Genomic DNA, 15401 nt, shown 5'->3' on the forward strand with positions numbered 1-15401 from the left:
AGTGCCCCTCCATTCTCCCCATACTAGCTTGAACAGGGAGGCCGTTGCTCCCTTCCTGGGGCAGATCCATATGCAGCCACCTTTCCCCCTCAGCCTTGTTCAGGCCCAAGCCCCTAACTCCCAGGTCAAGCCGCTGCCAGGGAGCAGCCAGGTGAGAGGTCCCCTTTTCCTCGCCCAGCAGGTTCCTGTTCTCTCCCCGCTTCTGCCCTGGGAGCTTCCCTCTTCGGCTCCCCCAGAGGCAGCGCCTAACGGCATCGCACCTCCAGCTTCTGCCCCAGCTCTCCCCTTCCCGCCCCCCCCCGTGCCTCTGTCCCTTCCCAAGCCCCTCCGCCCCTGCCCCTGCCCCTGCCCCTGCCCCGCCCTTCTCCCTCCCCTCAGCAGCCAACGCTGCGCCGCTTGCTCCCTCCTCCCCGCAGCGTATAGGCGTAGTGGTGGGAGGGCCCCTAGGGCATCACGCATGCGCTATAGCGCGGGAAGGGACTGGTGAGAGGCCTCTGCTAACGCATGCGCCTCTGCCGTGAGTATGGAGGGGGTACTGCGGGGCGTCGTCCAGCTGTGCGCATGCGCGGTGCTCGGGCTAATTATATAGGGAGCTGCGGCTCGAGAAGATCGCGGAGGAGCGTTGGAGCTGGAGGAAGGGCACGGCACGGCACGGCACGGCAGCGGGTGAGGAGCGCGGGCCTGATTCGCCCGCTATTCAGCCGGTCCGGCACTGGTAGGAGGAGCCGGGCCCCTGGCCAGACCGCCACCCCATGAGGGGGCTCTCGGCGGGGTCCTCGCGGCGCCCGCCGGCCGCAGCTGGTCCCGGGGCTGGGGACGCTGCGCCCCCCGGGGAGAGGGCGGGGCTGTGGGGGCGCCGGGGACCCCGCTAGGCGTATCGCGCTCTCTGCGCCTGGCTCGCCAAGGCGGGGTCAGGTCCCCCGGGGCCGCTCAGCTCTGTGCCGCTTGCCGCTGGCCCGGCGCCCGGGGGGAGCCGCCTCGAGGCCCCCTGTGCCCCCTTCCCCAGCCGCTGCGGGTCCCAGCCTTCCTCCAGCCTGGTGTGTGACGGGACACGGTCAGGCTGAAATCGTCAGTTAAAAATAGCGGGGGGGGGGGCTACAGCTGCCCCCGGGGCGATTGTAAAATCGCATTTCCGTGTTGGTTTTGCGGTGGAGGCAAATCGCGGGCGGGGCGGGAGATATTTTAAATGTTGTTTTATTACAGTAATCCTACAGTCAGGTAAGAAACCCAGCAGATCTGTGAATAGGCTGCTGATGTCCATTTAAATTACCCAGGGCTTTTCCTTCACTTCCTTTTGGACTCGCTTATGTCTCCCTGTTAAGATATTTCTGATACTCTTATGTGGTTCTTGGCTTAATTCATGCCATTATTATTCGCAAAGGCCACACTGTGCTGTACTGCTTTCCATCTGCTATAACTTAATTGTGTTGTGTATTATTGAACTCTGAAGTAGTCTGGAATATGGTTGTATATGTAAGAAATCCTCTAATACTTGCATTTAACACTGTTACCATTCCTATATCTTGCTACAGGATCAAAAAACCTGAAAATGGAAACGGTTGTTCGCCGCTGCCCCTTCCTGTCACGGGTATCCCAGGCTTTTCTGCAGAAGGCGGGCAAGTCCCTACTCTTTTATGCTCAGAGCTGCCCTAAAATGATGGAAGTGGGGACCAAGCCTGCTTCCCGTTCCCTGGGTACTTCAGTTGCTCACTGCCAACAAGCTGAAGAAACAACCCCACCCAATGACAGTCAGTGTCAATTTTGTGTTTTTTTATAGCTAGTTAATGATGTACAAGCTATCATACCCAGAAGCTTATTTATTTTAATCTAATTTTAAGCTTCAGCATTTTAGATTCTACTTACAACTGCATTTATGTTTAATATTAGATCACATCCTTTTCTTTACATTTGTCAGGTTATGAGAGGTTATACAGTAGAACCTCTCAATTGCCCCTAGTTTTGCTTTCTCAGTGACTGGCATGAACACCTCAAAAAGACTGAAATGTTTACCAGTAAACATCTCAAAATGTTGTCCTTACTCATTGTTGCTTATGTTCTTGTTCAAACACTTCAGTTTTTTTTGTTTTTAAAAAAAGATTGGTCTCTGATTTTAGTCTGTCTGGTTTGTTAAACTTTGCTTTGAAGGTAAACTACTTAATTCTGTAAGATTCAGTGCCTTGCTTGTTGCACTTAGAATAGAGTTATGAGTTTGGAATTCTAAACTTTGGATTTGGTAACACGTCTGAATCTTGGCTTTATTGTAATACAATCAGTTTCAGTGTGTAGCACACACTGAATAATTGGATGGCAAATTGTGGGACGGGAAACCTGGTTGTTTGAGGAACACACCACCTTCCAAAAAACTAGGAAATGCAGAGAATGCTATAACGCTCACCTTTTGCTGTGGGAGCAAAGGTGAAAAGCTACGCAGTATAGAAGAAGCAATGTTGCCTACACAAGAGGAAAATGAATTGTGTCCCTGAAGCTGTTTCAAAGCAGACAGTAAATTATTACAGGACAACTTTAGGTGGATATAATCTGCTCTTGTCAGATAACTTGCATCCTAGGTGCATTATTCTACAACATTCCATCTTTTTAACTTGCATGTATCTGCACTACATTAATATTCACTGGTAATGACCATAGGGTCCCTTGTTCTGTAAGATTTCCGGGGTGTCATTTTTATTCAATTGTTTTTCACATTAACAACCCTTGAGTTGTTTAATAAATGCTTCCTGCTTAAGTAGACAAGGAAGAACTTTTTTTAAACACTTTGGGAACTGCCCAGCCAGAAGGAAACTTCTGGAAACTGTAACTGCCTGAGCTGGTGTACTCCCCAAGTATTTTGCTTAATCTTCTCAAACACTTGTTGCTTAAAACTTAACATATATGGCTTCTTTGAAAGTAATTGGACTATTTTAAAACTGAAGTTCATACTCTGCAAACTCTAGTGTAATGTCTGAGAGCAAAGTTCTACTGATCATAACTATGTAATTGGTGCAAATCCAGGTCAGTGGCATTCTCAGACCTCTTATGATTTGTGGCTGTTTATTGACCCTTGCTGAGAAAATTCCCTAGAGAATTTGTAATCGGAAATAGTAGGGGAGAAGGGGCAACTGGGAAACTGTCAGCTGAAAACCATTTAAATTGAAATTAAACTCATCCACAAAGCACACTGACCCCTCATTTGGGGAAGAGGCAATAGTATTGCACTCCAAGAAAATTTGGATTTAAATGTTAATCAGATACTGAAACTTCATATTGTGTGATAATGCAAGTACAGATGGCTCAGTTGAGCAATTCTGAATGGTTTGTGGCTTAGTGTAATAGATAGTTGTCAGAGAAGTTTTGTTCTTGTGCAATCAGATCACCCCAGTTTCTCTTTTTTTAACCTGTGTTTTGTTTCTCCTGTCCAAGAGGCCAAAAATTCCAAAGATGTGTCCCAGGAGAATCCCAGTGGATCCCAGCTGCCTATTGGCCATCTACCTGCTGTTACTAGCCAGAGCACTAGTCAGAGCTCTGCCACTAAATGCCCTTTCCTGGCAGCTCAGATGAACCCTACGAACAGTAATGTTTTCTGCAAAGCCAGCCTAGAACTCCAAGAGGATGTGCAGGAAATGCAGGCTGTAAGGAAGGGTATGTTTTTACGTATGCTGCAATAGACCGTGAAATCTAATCTTTTGTAACACTTTGCTTGCTAGCACTAGTCTTCGAGATAAAACCCGTGTCTGACATAATTGCTACCTTATAGGCCAGAGTGAGGGTCATGGGACACTGCAACAAAAGGATTTTATTGCAGAATATAGGGATTTTAATTGTGCTCATGCAGTGCTGTTTATATTACTCACTTCGTTGTATAATCTATTTTATACCAACTCTCTGTCTACAGATGTTTTTGGCAGCTGGCTTTAGTGAGAATTATGTTCTAGTTGCAAAACAAATATATGTCAAGCTACAGCACTCTGAGTTAGCTCTAAGAAATCTCTCTTGATATTGCTTATAAAAATTCAATGTCTTCTCCGAAAAGTCTTACCTATATGTAGAACACATTAGCACTGCTGCCTACATGAACATATTCAAAGAATTAAGCAGCTACAGGCTGGAAAGCGCAAAGCAGGACACTAAAGACAAGAAGTAATTTAATAGAAACCACCTCTCTTCTGCCCTGGACTGTCTTCTCCTTAGTATTTTGATTTTAGTAGTGCCTAACTGCCCTGATCAGAAATTGATGTTCCATTACACGTATCACTATTACAAATAAGACTGTCCCTGCCATAAAGAGAACAAAGTTGCTTTCAGATTAAAGTAGTTTTGTCAAAATCTGTTAAAGGAAGGCTTTTCTTTCATCAATAATAACGAAGTCTTGCTGTTTCCTCTGGAAGAAATCCGTTTGTTCTTTACCTGTCCACTCCAGCTTTTCCAGTCTGCTGCAAGTCCTAGTAACCATGATCCATGTCAATAGAACAGAAGCTTGGAATAATAGAGAAACGCTTACCTACAACTAAAGCATGTGTTTGGCTCTGGTAGCCTACATATCACCTTCTTATGTCAACTGAATTGGTCCCAGGCAATTATTGAATCTTCTCAATTGGCCCTCAATTTTTGTTAGACAAGATTTGATTTCACAAGGTCTGAGGAAAGTATACACTGCGTTCTCTTCAGCTTCTGAGTCTTATGGCTCTGCTTTAGTGTCTCAACTAAGATTTTTTTATTATTATTTTAAACAATTTAAGATATTGGATTTGTAACTTTTCATGGCATTCAATCTTTATTATTTTTGATATAAGATGGTGTGAAACTGACTTTAATAATCACTGGATTTCTTTTCAACATCTCAAATATACAGAGTTTACTAAAACACCAGTGAATCCCACTGTGATGAATAGCAAGACTTCGGGAGAAGAGCAGAATGGCTTGCTGAAGAAGTTCCAGGATATTATGTTAAAGCAAAAACCAGACAGAGTATCTCATCTGCTTCAGGATAACTTGCCAAAATGTAAGGATCATTCTTGTTGTTTGACTAACAGAATGAATTAATCTGAATCTGCTATTAGTCTCCTAAATCCATTTTTGCAGGGTCCAGCTGCAGACAGATCTTTTGACATTCAAAAGTGTTAATTCTTTCTTGTATTTAATAGCCTCTCTCCTCTTCTAGCTGTTTCTACTTTCCAGTATGACCAGTTCTTTGAGAAAAAAATTGATGAGAAAAAAAAGGATCACACGTACCGTGTATTCAAAACTGTGAACCGAAGAGCACAGGTCTTTCCCATGGCAGATGACTACTCTGATTCCCTCATCAGCAAAAAAGAGGTGTCTGTATGGTGCAGCAATGATTACCTAGGGATGAGTCGCCACCCTCGAGTGAGTGGAGCTGTTATGTAAGTAGTTCTATAACTTAAATTAAAAGTAAAATGTTTGGTAACTGCAAGGTATGCAGTGATCTACAAGAAACTGTACAAAACTACCTTCCCTAGAACAGGTTTCAGAGTAACAGCCGTGTTAGTCTGTATTCGCAAAAAGAAAAGGAGTACTTGTGGCACCCCAGAGACTAACCAATTTATTTGAGCATAAGCTTTCGTGAGCTACAGCTCACTTCATCGGATGCATACTGTGGAAAGTGTAGAAGATCTTTTTATATACACACAAAGCATGAAAAAATACCTCCTCCCACCCCATTTTTTCATGCTTTGTGTGTATATAAAAAGATCTTCTACACTTTTTCCACAGTATGCATCCATGAAGTGAGCTATCGCTCACGAAAGCTTATGCTCAAATAAATTGGTTAGTCTCTAAGGTGCCACAAGTACTCCTTTTTTTTTTTTTTTTTTTCCCCTAGAACATACATTCTTTTGGGGGGGGGGGATTTTGAGCTTGTCATAGCTTTGAGTTAATGATTGAATTCCTTCTGCTGTGTAAAGGGTATTGCTTTTTAGCACATGAATATCCTCCCTTCTCACTTGTTTGGCTACTAAGTGTCATAAAACAATTTAAAATACAGTTGGCTCTAGTGCTGCAACGCTTTAACTGGTGAACCCCTGATATTCCTCCTTTCTGTATTTGGTTATACGTGGGGGCTTATGGAAAACTGCTGGACCGCATACTGTAATTATCTTAACATGTCTCAGTACCTATTAAATACAGATAGTTCAGCATAAGGCAGTGGAGCCTTACAGTTTTTGTAAGGGGCACAGCTAGTAACTTTCATTAGCTTTGAGCTCATGAAGTTCCTTGCAAAACTTAGTTTTGGCCTCAAAGATCCTTATTCAAACTGTAAACAAATACAGTTGCACCTCTTATACCCATTTCTCTTTAACCACTACTGTTTTTATGTAAGTTATTAAGGAATGGCAGTTTGTTATAGAAGATAATGTCCCTTTTCCTGAATTGTTCACATGCAGCTGAGAGTCAAATAGTATTGATTAATGCTGCTTTCCTTTTGAACATTTTCTTAAAGGGATACGTTGAAACAACATGGTGCTGGAGCAGGAGGCACCAGAAATATTTCTGGAACCAGTAAATTTCATGTTGATTTGGAGCAAGAGTTGGCTGATCTCCATGGAAAAGATGCAGCATTGCTGTTCTCATCATGCTTTGTAGCTAATGATTCCACTCTCTTCACATTAGCTAAAATGTTACCAGGTGAGATCTGATGTACTGGATACTATGCAATGTAATACTACATTCCCTGCAAATAAAATACCCTGAAATTTCATTGAAAACTTCTTTCAGATAACTGAGATTCTGACTTTTTGGTCACTAAATATCACTTTTTAAAAAATCAGTCTTCACTAACTTCTATTGTGGTGGCACCTAAACACCTTGATCAGGATCTGGGGCATTGTTCTAGATGCCATATAATAATTTCATTGGGCTGCACCTATATCCGACACAAAGGTGGGGATACAACCTATGACCAGAGTGTCAAAGGTGGTGGTTGGTACATATCTCAGTTCCATTTATTCTCTTTAATATTAAAGTGAGGAACTTTAAAGGGTAGGGAAGAATGGAGAGGAGAAGTGAGAAAGGAGACTGGCAGTGGAGAGACTGAGGGAGAAGGACATGTGTTGAAGACAGAATCAACCAGCAAATATCTGAAGTTGAAACTGTAAAGGCAACCTGTTGATATCACAGGGGCTGAGGAGTATTGGAGGGATGGGTGGCAGCAAATGACACTCTAGTTGGATGTCTTCCTGCCCAGTTGCTGTAACTCCCTGCTGTTTCCAGAGGCTGGCTTCACTTCTGGAAAGACCTACTGTTTTCCCCACCCCATGTAGCTGCAGGTGGAAGGATAGTTTTTTCCCCCTGGTATGGTCAGGGTATAGTTAGCACTGGTAAACTGACTCTTTCCAATCCTGTATCTGCTGTTGCTAGAGAAATGTCTACAGTTAAGACTTCTATAAATGTCTAACAGTTAAGACCAAATATAAAATTAAATTTTAAAGTATATTTCTTTGGGATTGGGTGTCTACTTGCCTTGAGTCAGTTATGCAAATTTAAAGTTGTGAATTCCCAAAAATAAGTGTCCTAATTTTAGAAGTGCTCTAAAGCAAAAATAGAAAATACAGCTATTTTTAGTGGGTCTTAAAATTCCGTCTTAAAAATTGTATGTATTGCAAAGTTTCTGATTTAACAAATTTCTATAGCAACCCCTCTCTTCTGGGGCTAGAACACAAGTTTATCAGCACAATCCCATTTATATAATTTTTAGGTATCTGTACAATCATCTGTCCTCTCTCTCAGTACAGCCATAACCACTAGTAACCTTTGGTTGTCCCTTCAGGCTGTGAGATTTACTCAGATGCAGGAAACCATGCCTCCATGATTCAAGGAATTCGGAACAGCAGAGTGCCTAAGCACATATTTCGCCATAATGATGTCAATCATCTCCGAGAACTACTGAAAAAATCAGATCCATCGACTCCCAGAATTGTTGCATTTGAAACTGTTCACTCAATGGATGGTGAGTCTGCTTTAAAAAGCTTGTATCCTTGGTTAAATAGGTGCCTTACTGAAACACATACATTGTCTTTGTTTATTTAAGCTATGAAATATGTATTTACCATGAAAAGCAAGAACTCGCAATTAATTGTGATTACTGTTTTGATCTCAGGTGCAGTGTGTCCATTGGAAGAATTGTGTGATGTAGCTCATGAGCATGGGGCAATCACTTTTGTAGATGAAGTACATGCTGTTGGGCTGTATGGAGCTCGGGGTGGTGGCATAGGAGATCGGGATGGAGTCATGCATAAAATGGACATAATCTCTGGAACACTTGGTATGTGTATCTTCTTACAAAAGCGTGTAAATGGCAGCGAAGTTCATGCTGCAGACAAGATGAAGGAATAAAATGAACTCAAATAATGTCAGTAAACTGACTTGTTCCTAGAAATTGAAGCATGGGATTTTTAAAACAGCCTGACTGACTTAGGCACACCACTTCCATTAACTTTCAAAGGCACTTGGGCTAAGTCACTTAGGCTGATTCAAAAATGCCATCTGAAATAGTAAGTTAGCAAAATGACCCTAGTGGCATAGTCCCTACTCCTCTAACAGAGAATTCATGTGTGAGAAAGTTAATTGTGGTACAGTACTCTATATTTAGATCTTAACTCTCTTTTGTGTAAGGTGGAATGTTCCTAATCCAGAAACCTGAGATGGGAGTTATATAAGGAGATTTGGCGAGAACTGAAAGAACCAATAACATTCTTTTGGATGCAATGCAGACTGTTTTCTAACTATTAGAGTTCAAATAGTTTAAACAGATTTTTCACATTTTCCAGCATGTACTTAAAATAAAGAGCAAGAGTTGAAACTCCACCGTAGAAAACCATGTGTTGGGGGTTTTGGTTTAAGAACTTTATTTGCAATCGCAAACATCAGCATGAGATAAACAGAAAAATAGTGCAGTAGGGTTCAGTTTAATTTGGCTTTGCTTTGGCCTTCAACTCTTGGGTGGTATCCTTTTGAAATGGTGATTACTGTACATGCCCAGTAGATTGCATGAAGCACATAAATAAGATGCAACTAGAAGACAGGAGTGATGGTTATTTTAGGAATAGATTACCCACATAAAGCTGCTGAAGAAAAAAGCGGAGGTAGTGGAGTACAGATAATGGTCCTGAGTGTTTTTAAACTCATTAGAATATATTTTACTTACTCCAATACGTACTGAATTTATTTATATTTTGGGTAGGATTTACAGTTTTCTTCACTGGCATTAAAATACAGTGCAAGAGTCTTTTGTCCCAGAAATCATAGTAGGTGCTGTGGGGGGGGGGGGTTAGTGTCAAACAATGCTCTTGTAGCGGTCACAAGGTTTGTTCATAACAGGGTGGGAGTTTTCTGGGGTGGAGTAGATTAACCTTGTTTTGTACTAATTTGTAAATACTAGAATAAAATTGAGGACCCTTATTGTGTGCTAATTATTGGAAAGACTTAATTGTGTTGCTGATAGGAAAGTCAGGATTTGGAGTTCTAGTTCTCAAATGTTTGTCAGAATGATCTCTGATTCCAAGAAAGTGTAAGTACAACTGTCAGATCTTGGCTTGCAGCTCTCTTCTCTAAAGGATAGAGTAAATCTTGACTGTTTCTTCTTTTCAGGCAAAGCATTTGGTTGTGTAGGCGGGTACATTTCCAGTACAAGTTCTCTGATAGACACCGTACGTTCCTATGCTGCTGGCTTCATTTTCACAACATCCCTGCCACCCATGCTGTTAGCTGGTGCGCTTGAATCAGTCAGAACTTTAAAGAGTGCGGAAGGGCAAGTTCTTCGACGCCAGCACCAACGCAATGTTAAACTCATGAGACAAATGCTGATGGATGCTGGACTCCCTGTAGTACACTGTCCCAGTCACATCATTCCAATCCGGGTAACTAAAGATTATGGTATCTTTTCTTTTTAAGTTGTTCCACAAGAATAAACTTGTTTGTATTACAGAAAATACCTGCAACTGTATCTGACTTGCATTCTTACACAGCAAGCTAAAGTGCATAGCTTATTTTAGGTTTATGAAGTATGATGTAGGCTGAAGCTGAGGTTTTTCCTTAAATTACTAAAACCTGCTGTTTTTTGGTGTGTGGCTTTTTGTTTTTAATTTTGCAGCAGGGTGTTAGCGAACAAATTGAATTGGCAAATGCTAAAAGTTCCATTCACATTTAATATGAAATTACAACACTAATTTTTTTACAACAGTCTAAATTTAAATATCTTCAGGTATACAAAAATGCATACTAAAGGAATTATTCATTGGAAGTACTCTCCTAAGAATAGTAGGAGGAAGTTTTAAATTCCCTTCTATACCACGTTCTGTTCTAATAAGCACAGGGAAGACAAAATGATTAAATTCTGATTTTTGATGGTAGTCTATACTTAAATTGGAATCTTCCACAGATTGTGGCTTTTAACTAATTTTTCAAACCTAAAAGGTTGTTTGAGATTGGAACAGTGCATGTGTAATGATCAGAAAACAGTTACCTTGAACTTGACCATTTTGTAAATCTAGGTTGCAGATGCTGCTAAAAATACTGAGATCTGTGACAGACTGATGGGTCAGCACAGCATCTATGTCCAGGCAATAAACTACCCCACAGTTCCACGTGGAGAAGAGCTGCTGCGTATTGCCCCTACTCCTCATCACACACCTCAGATGATGAATTATTTCCTTGGTGAGTGAATGGACTTGGACAGAGTTAACACAAAAAAGCATTTTATACAATCTTCATTCTGAAGATTTACAATGTGATCCCTGATCTATTGCTAATTTAAAGAAAACATCTACACTTTGCTAGGCCCAGCTGGGAAAGCTCACCTTGGAAGAAGGTGAACTATTGCTACGAATGAAGCGTTAGAAAGTGCTATCAATGTTTCCCATTGATTTGCCTTTGAACATGAGTGGTGGTAGCTAACTGTCTGAAAGCTACAAAATGCTGCAGGACAGAAGCCCAGAGCAGTACTAAACCAGTCTTCAGCCATCTTATGGTTTATACACATTCTAGTTTAATGTTTGGGGGTTGTGGTTTTTTTTTTTAAAATAGAGGTATTGTCTTATAGTGGGTGCTAGTTTAATAGTGCTAATCCATGATTTTGCAGTTTCCATAAGAAATCACCCAGTCATCTGTACATTTTAATCAAGATTCGTTGCAGCAAAGCAGCCTGGTATCTCACCATTTCAGTCCTGATTAATCTGTACCAGTTAATAGCTAGAAAATGAGCTTTTGGGACCCCTGGATTTTCAACCTAGTGAGTCCGGGGCGGAGCTGGGAAGTCTGTGCAAGTGAGCCTCCCAGCCCAGTTGACCGAGTTAGCACAGCTCATGCTAGTACTCTAAAACTAGCTGCATAAACAGCACTTTGAAGTTGCTGCTTGGGCTGGAGCCTGGGTTCCATAGATTTGTGGGAGGGGGGCTTCAAAGCCTGAGCCACAACTTCAAAGTGTTGTTTATACAACTATTTTTAGAGCACAAACCCAAGTCTGTTGACCTGGGCTGGGAGGCTTGCTTCCATGGTTTGTGTAGACAGACTATGCTGGCCCTGGGAAAATCTTCCATGATTTCAGGTTAGTAAACTGTAAAATGGGGTAACAGCTACCTCGTGGGCATGTTGAGAAGCTCTAAGTGCTTTTTGATTCTCTGAAGAAAGGCAGTTCCATTTTATTATGGAATAAGAGTAATGGGCTGTGGCTGGACGGATAGGTACCTTTATAACTTTGAAGGTGAACTAGTGTCAGTATTTGAGAGCTCCCTCAACACCTTTCTTAGCTAAGCAAAAGTTATCAGGCATTTCAAGTAGGTTGCTTTGTTTGTTTGGGTTATTTTTTACTTTCACTTTACCTCTAAACATTGCAATTCATCATTTGCAGTACTCAGTGTTGGGAAAGAGCTGTAGGTACTGAAAGCTTATTAAAATCGGAATATTCTTAAATGTCGTCTTCCTTTTGTCTAACAGAGAAACTGATGGCTACATGGAAGAATGTTGGTCTGGAGTTGAAACCACACTCTTCAGCAGAATGCAATTTCTGTAGAAGGCCTCTGCATTTTGAGGTGATGAGTGAAAGGGAAAGATCCTACTTCAGTGGCATGAGCAAACTAGTATCTGTTAGTGCTTGAGAGTAACCTGTTAACCCTGTTGATGTCTAGTCCTCTTGAATATCCAAATAGCCTTGGTAGCCTTTTTAAATTGCATATTAAATTATAACATTTTAATCAATAGTCTAAACACAGCTCTGAAAATAAAGTTCAAAACAGTATGTCCTGCCTCTGCCTCTGTCCTTTTAAACTCATTGCTGTTGTATTAGCCTCTACAACTAAGACTGTAGGATTAGTGGTCAGAAACATGAAGTGGAACAAAAACACTCAATTCCACCTTAATCTATTGGTAAATCAGAAACTACATACTATCTTTTGCCATTGTAGCAATTTCAGTGAAAGTATCATTAAACGGTACATTATATATGTAAGACTTTTTTTTTTTTCTTGCCGTTAGGTGAAAGGAAAAGTTTTTGTAATGAGAACTAATAGTTGGCTGCAGACCTGACACTGTATAGGTCTTTCTGAGTTCAGGGCCCTGAAACAGATTTACGAGTGTAGTGCTCTATTTCTTTACAAGAACTTTTGCTAGTCTATGTAGGGGTTTTGTTTTTTAAATCTTAATCCTGTGCCATGTCACTTCCTGAGGTGCACCTCATATTTAAAGTAGAACACCCCTGTACAGTAATAAATTTGGAACACTTGCACTCTCTTCCCAGCAGTACCTTCCCTCTGTCCATGAATCAATGGGGGAAAAAATAGTTTGCATATTGTCCACTTGATCACTTCCCTGAGAAAATTACACAGTGCTTTTTCCTTCTCACACCTATGCAATTACCTCCTCATGGAAATGTGTACAAAAACACAGTCAAGTTTTCCAGTAAATAACAGTGTCAAGCATTTTATGAACATAAGTTTAGGATTGCTGACTAGATCACTTCAAATCCTGTATTATATGTAGTGATATCAAGCAAGCACAGCCTGGTTGGGGAGGGAACAAAACATGCGGTAGGTAGCCACTCTATGGGACATGCACACACCTGACTCAGGTGTACTTTTCCCTTTATCGGTCAAAACTGCTACCTAGTTCATCCCATTCACTTAGAAGCAGTGGGGCATGCAAGTACAATGGTCTCCACCTAAATGAAGAAAAACTTACAATTAAAGCACTCAATTTGTGTTCTCTAATGTAAACAGAGTGCAGCAGATCAATAGTATAATAAAAAGCTCACTTACCTACCACATATTGATAGATATCACTGTCATTAGAATACTTGTGGCACCTTAGAGACTAACCAATTTATTTGAGCATAAGCTTTTGTGAGCTACAGTTCACTTCATCGGATGATGTAGCTCACAAAAGCTTATGCTTCAATAAATTGGTTAGTCTCTAAGGTGCCACACGTACTCCTTTTCTTTTTGCAGATACATACTAACACGGCTGTTACTCTGAAACCTGTCATTAGAATGTTGCTGTATCCACCTCTGAAAACATGCTTGGCTGTTATCTAATATGACTCACTGGAAAGCCTTTATGAACTATGGCAGAAACAGATTTATGATAAACAGTTTAAGATACTGGGTCATGGATGGAATTTAAAGTTGTCTTGCAATTCTGGACAAAAGAAAAATCACAACATTTCACCATGCAAACAAATACCCATGGAAGCTAGATTTAATTCTTTAGGTGAGCTGTCTAGAAAACCCACCTGTCTTTCTTTTTCCTGTGATAGGGAATAACGTCCCTCACTCTAAAACTGAATGTGACATACATATCTGTGACACACAGAAATTATTTCAGAGTACAGTCAGCCTACTATCATGGAAACAAATGGTGGTAAAACAAATTACTTCAATGGAACTGGGATTCACTAATCAGTGTAGCTTGTACAGTGTCTGCTTTTTTATTAAAGTAATATTCCACCAATCATTATTTTTACATTATACAACATCCAAAATACAGTGTGGCCAGCAACACAGTCCCCCTTCAACACCATTGTGAGTCATTGAGTCAGGTCTCCATAGGAAAGAACATCAGTTTCTGTGGAACCAACACAGCTTTTGGCAGGACAGTGAACTTTCATTGCCCTTTTCCCAGTCATATACTGAGTTGGCCCAACACTTCTTAGTGTGAACAAGTGTAACCCTTCTGTCAGGAGTTGTCAGCAGCAAAAAGGGCCAGGTTTATTAATCTAGGGATTTCTTCAGGAAACCTAAATAGTAGCAGCTTGAGTCCCTGGCACCAGGGCAATGCTCTGGAACTACACCATACAAAGCCAGTCCAGACTCTGGGGTAGCATGCTTCCTCTCTCTGAGCATGCGTCTCCAGGGCAAGAATCTTACACAGCTTCAAACATTCCTGGGTCTGACCTCAGAGCATTCAGAATCCCTTCCACATCGTGCACCTCCTGCAGTGAGTCCACCTGTGCAAGGCTCCTGGGGAAGCCAGAGGGCCCTGCACCTGAACTCTGCAGTCAGATGTGACTCTCAGCCAGCCAATAAAACAGAAGGTTTATTAGTTGACAGGATCACAGCGTAGGACAGAACTTGCTAGCACAGAAATCAGTGACTCAGCCAAGCCCATCTTGGGAGGAGGGGAGCCCAGAGCCAGAACTCTGGCCCGCCCCCTGTGCCCTAAGCCAGCTGAGACAGACTCGCTTCCAGCTGCCTGGCCCCAGCCCTGCCCATTGCTCCTCCTCCGGCCTTTGTCTCGCTTCCCGAGCCAAGAGTCACCTGGTCGCATCCCCCTCCTGGGTTTCGGGTTACGAAGGGGCAGCTATAGTACGTGTGCAGGCAGTTGGAGCAGCCTCCCACAAAAGTCACACACCCTTAGTCTCACCACCTAGACATTGGTGCAATAGCCAGAGAAACTGAGGCACACACCACATTCATGCAAAACAGTAAGACACATAGGCTCACACACACCATAACAAGGGAAAAGCCCCACTGTGTCACAGCCCCCAACCTGGAAACCTCCTCTGGGCACCCTTGCTAGACAACATTCCCCACTCACCCACTAGCTCCAGAGGTTTAAAACAAGAAAACATTATTTAAAGGAGGCAATCAGGCAGGGGGATGGGACAATAAACTTGAGGAAGCACGCAATTACCAAATAAACAGCAAATATTAGATAAGACTCCCCGCTCTCTGAGGTTTCTTGGCAATAATCTTAACCTTCAGTCCTCTCACAGTTGTGAATGGCTAATGCATTCTAGCCACTTTTCTCCCCACCCTCTGGTTCCCCATTCCTAGTTTGTTGTCCAGAGTTGGCAGTCCTGGGGGGAAAAAATCTAGCAAGTCCATCTCCAGCCCATAAGGGCTGTCTCAGCAGCTCCAGAAGCTCTTCCACCTGACCCAGCTGAAGTAAGTTCAGCTTTG

At 42.0% G+C, this 15401-nt stretch overlaps 1 protein-coding gene across 3 annotated transcripts; it reads left to right on the top strand.

The window, feature by feature from the left end:
• Nucleotides 1–551: 551 nt before the first annotated feature.
• ALAS1 (5'-aminolevulinate synthase 1) lies at nt 552–12244 on the top strand. Of its 3 annotated transcripts, none has more exons than XM_048857837.2 (11): nt 552–666; nt 1533–1748; nt 3418–3636; nt 4847–4996; nt 5156–5378; nt 6455–6639; nt 7781–7960; nt 8111–8275; nt 9601–9869; nt 10503–10665; nt 11944–12244. In XM_048857837.2, the coding sequence occupies exons 2-11, from the start codon at nt 1550–1552 to the stop codon at nt 12102–12104; spliced, it is 1914 nt and encodes a 637-aa protein (XP_048713794.2). In that variant the 5' UTR covers nt 552–666; nt 1533–1549; the 3' UTR covers nt 12105–12244. The 3 variants fall into 3 exon arrangements, with proteins under 3 accessions (XP_048713794.2, XP_048713795.2, XP_048713796.2); XM_048857838.2 differs by lacking the exon at nt 552–666 and adding an exon at nt 912–1037; XM_048857839.2 differs by lacking the exon at nt 552–666 and having other exon boundaries at nt 1626–1748; nt 3420–3636.
• Nucleotides 12245–15401: the final 3157 nt, after the last annotated feature.

This window comes from Caretta caretta, chromosome 7, assembly GCF_965140235.1.
Source record: "Caretta caretta isolate rCarCar2 chromosome 7, rCarCar1.hap1, whole genome shotgun sequence".
In the NCBI taxonomy this organism is placed as follows: domain Eukaryota; kingdom Metazoa; phylum Chordata; order Testudines; family Cheloniidae; genus Caretta; species Caretta caretta.

Excerpts from the sequence above, each read along its gene's own strand:
- ALAS1 (XM_048857837.2), top strand. The coding sequence starts at position 1,550 with ATGGAAACGGTTGTTCGCCGCTGCCCCTTCCTGTCACGGGTATCCCAG. Across the intron at positions 5,379-6,454 it reads CGAGTGAGTGGAGCTGTTAT|GGATACGTTGAAACAACATG; the intron begins GTAAGTAGTTCT and ends ATTTTCTTAAAG. Across the intron at positions 8,276-9,600 it reads CATAATCTCTGGAACACTTG|GCAAAGCATTTGGTTGTGTA; the intron begins GTATGTGTATCT and ends TCTTCTTTTCAG.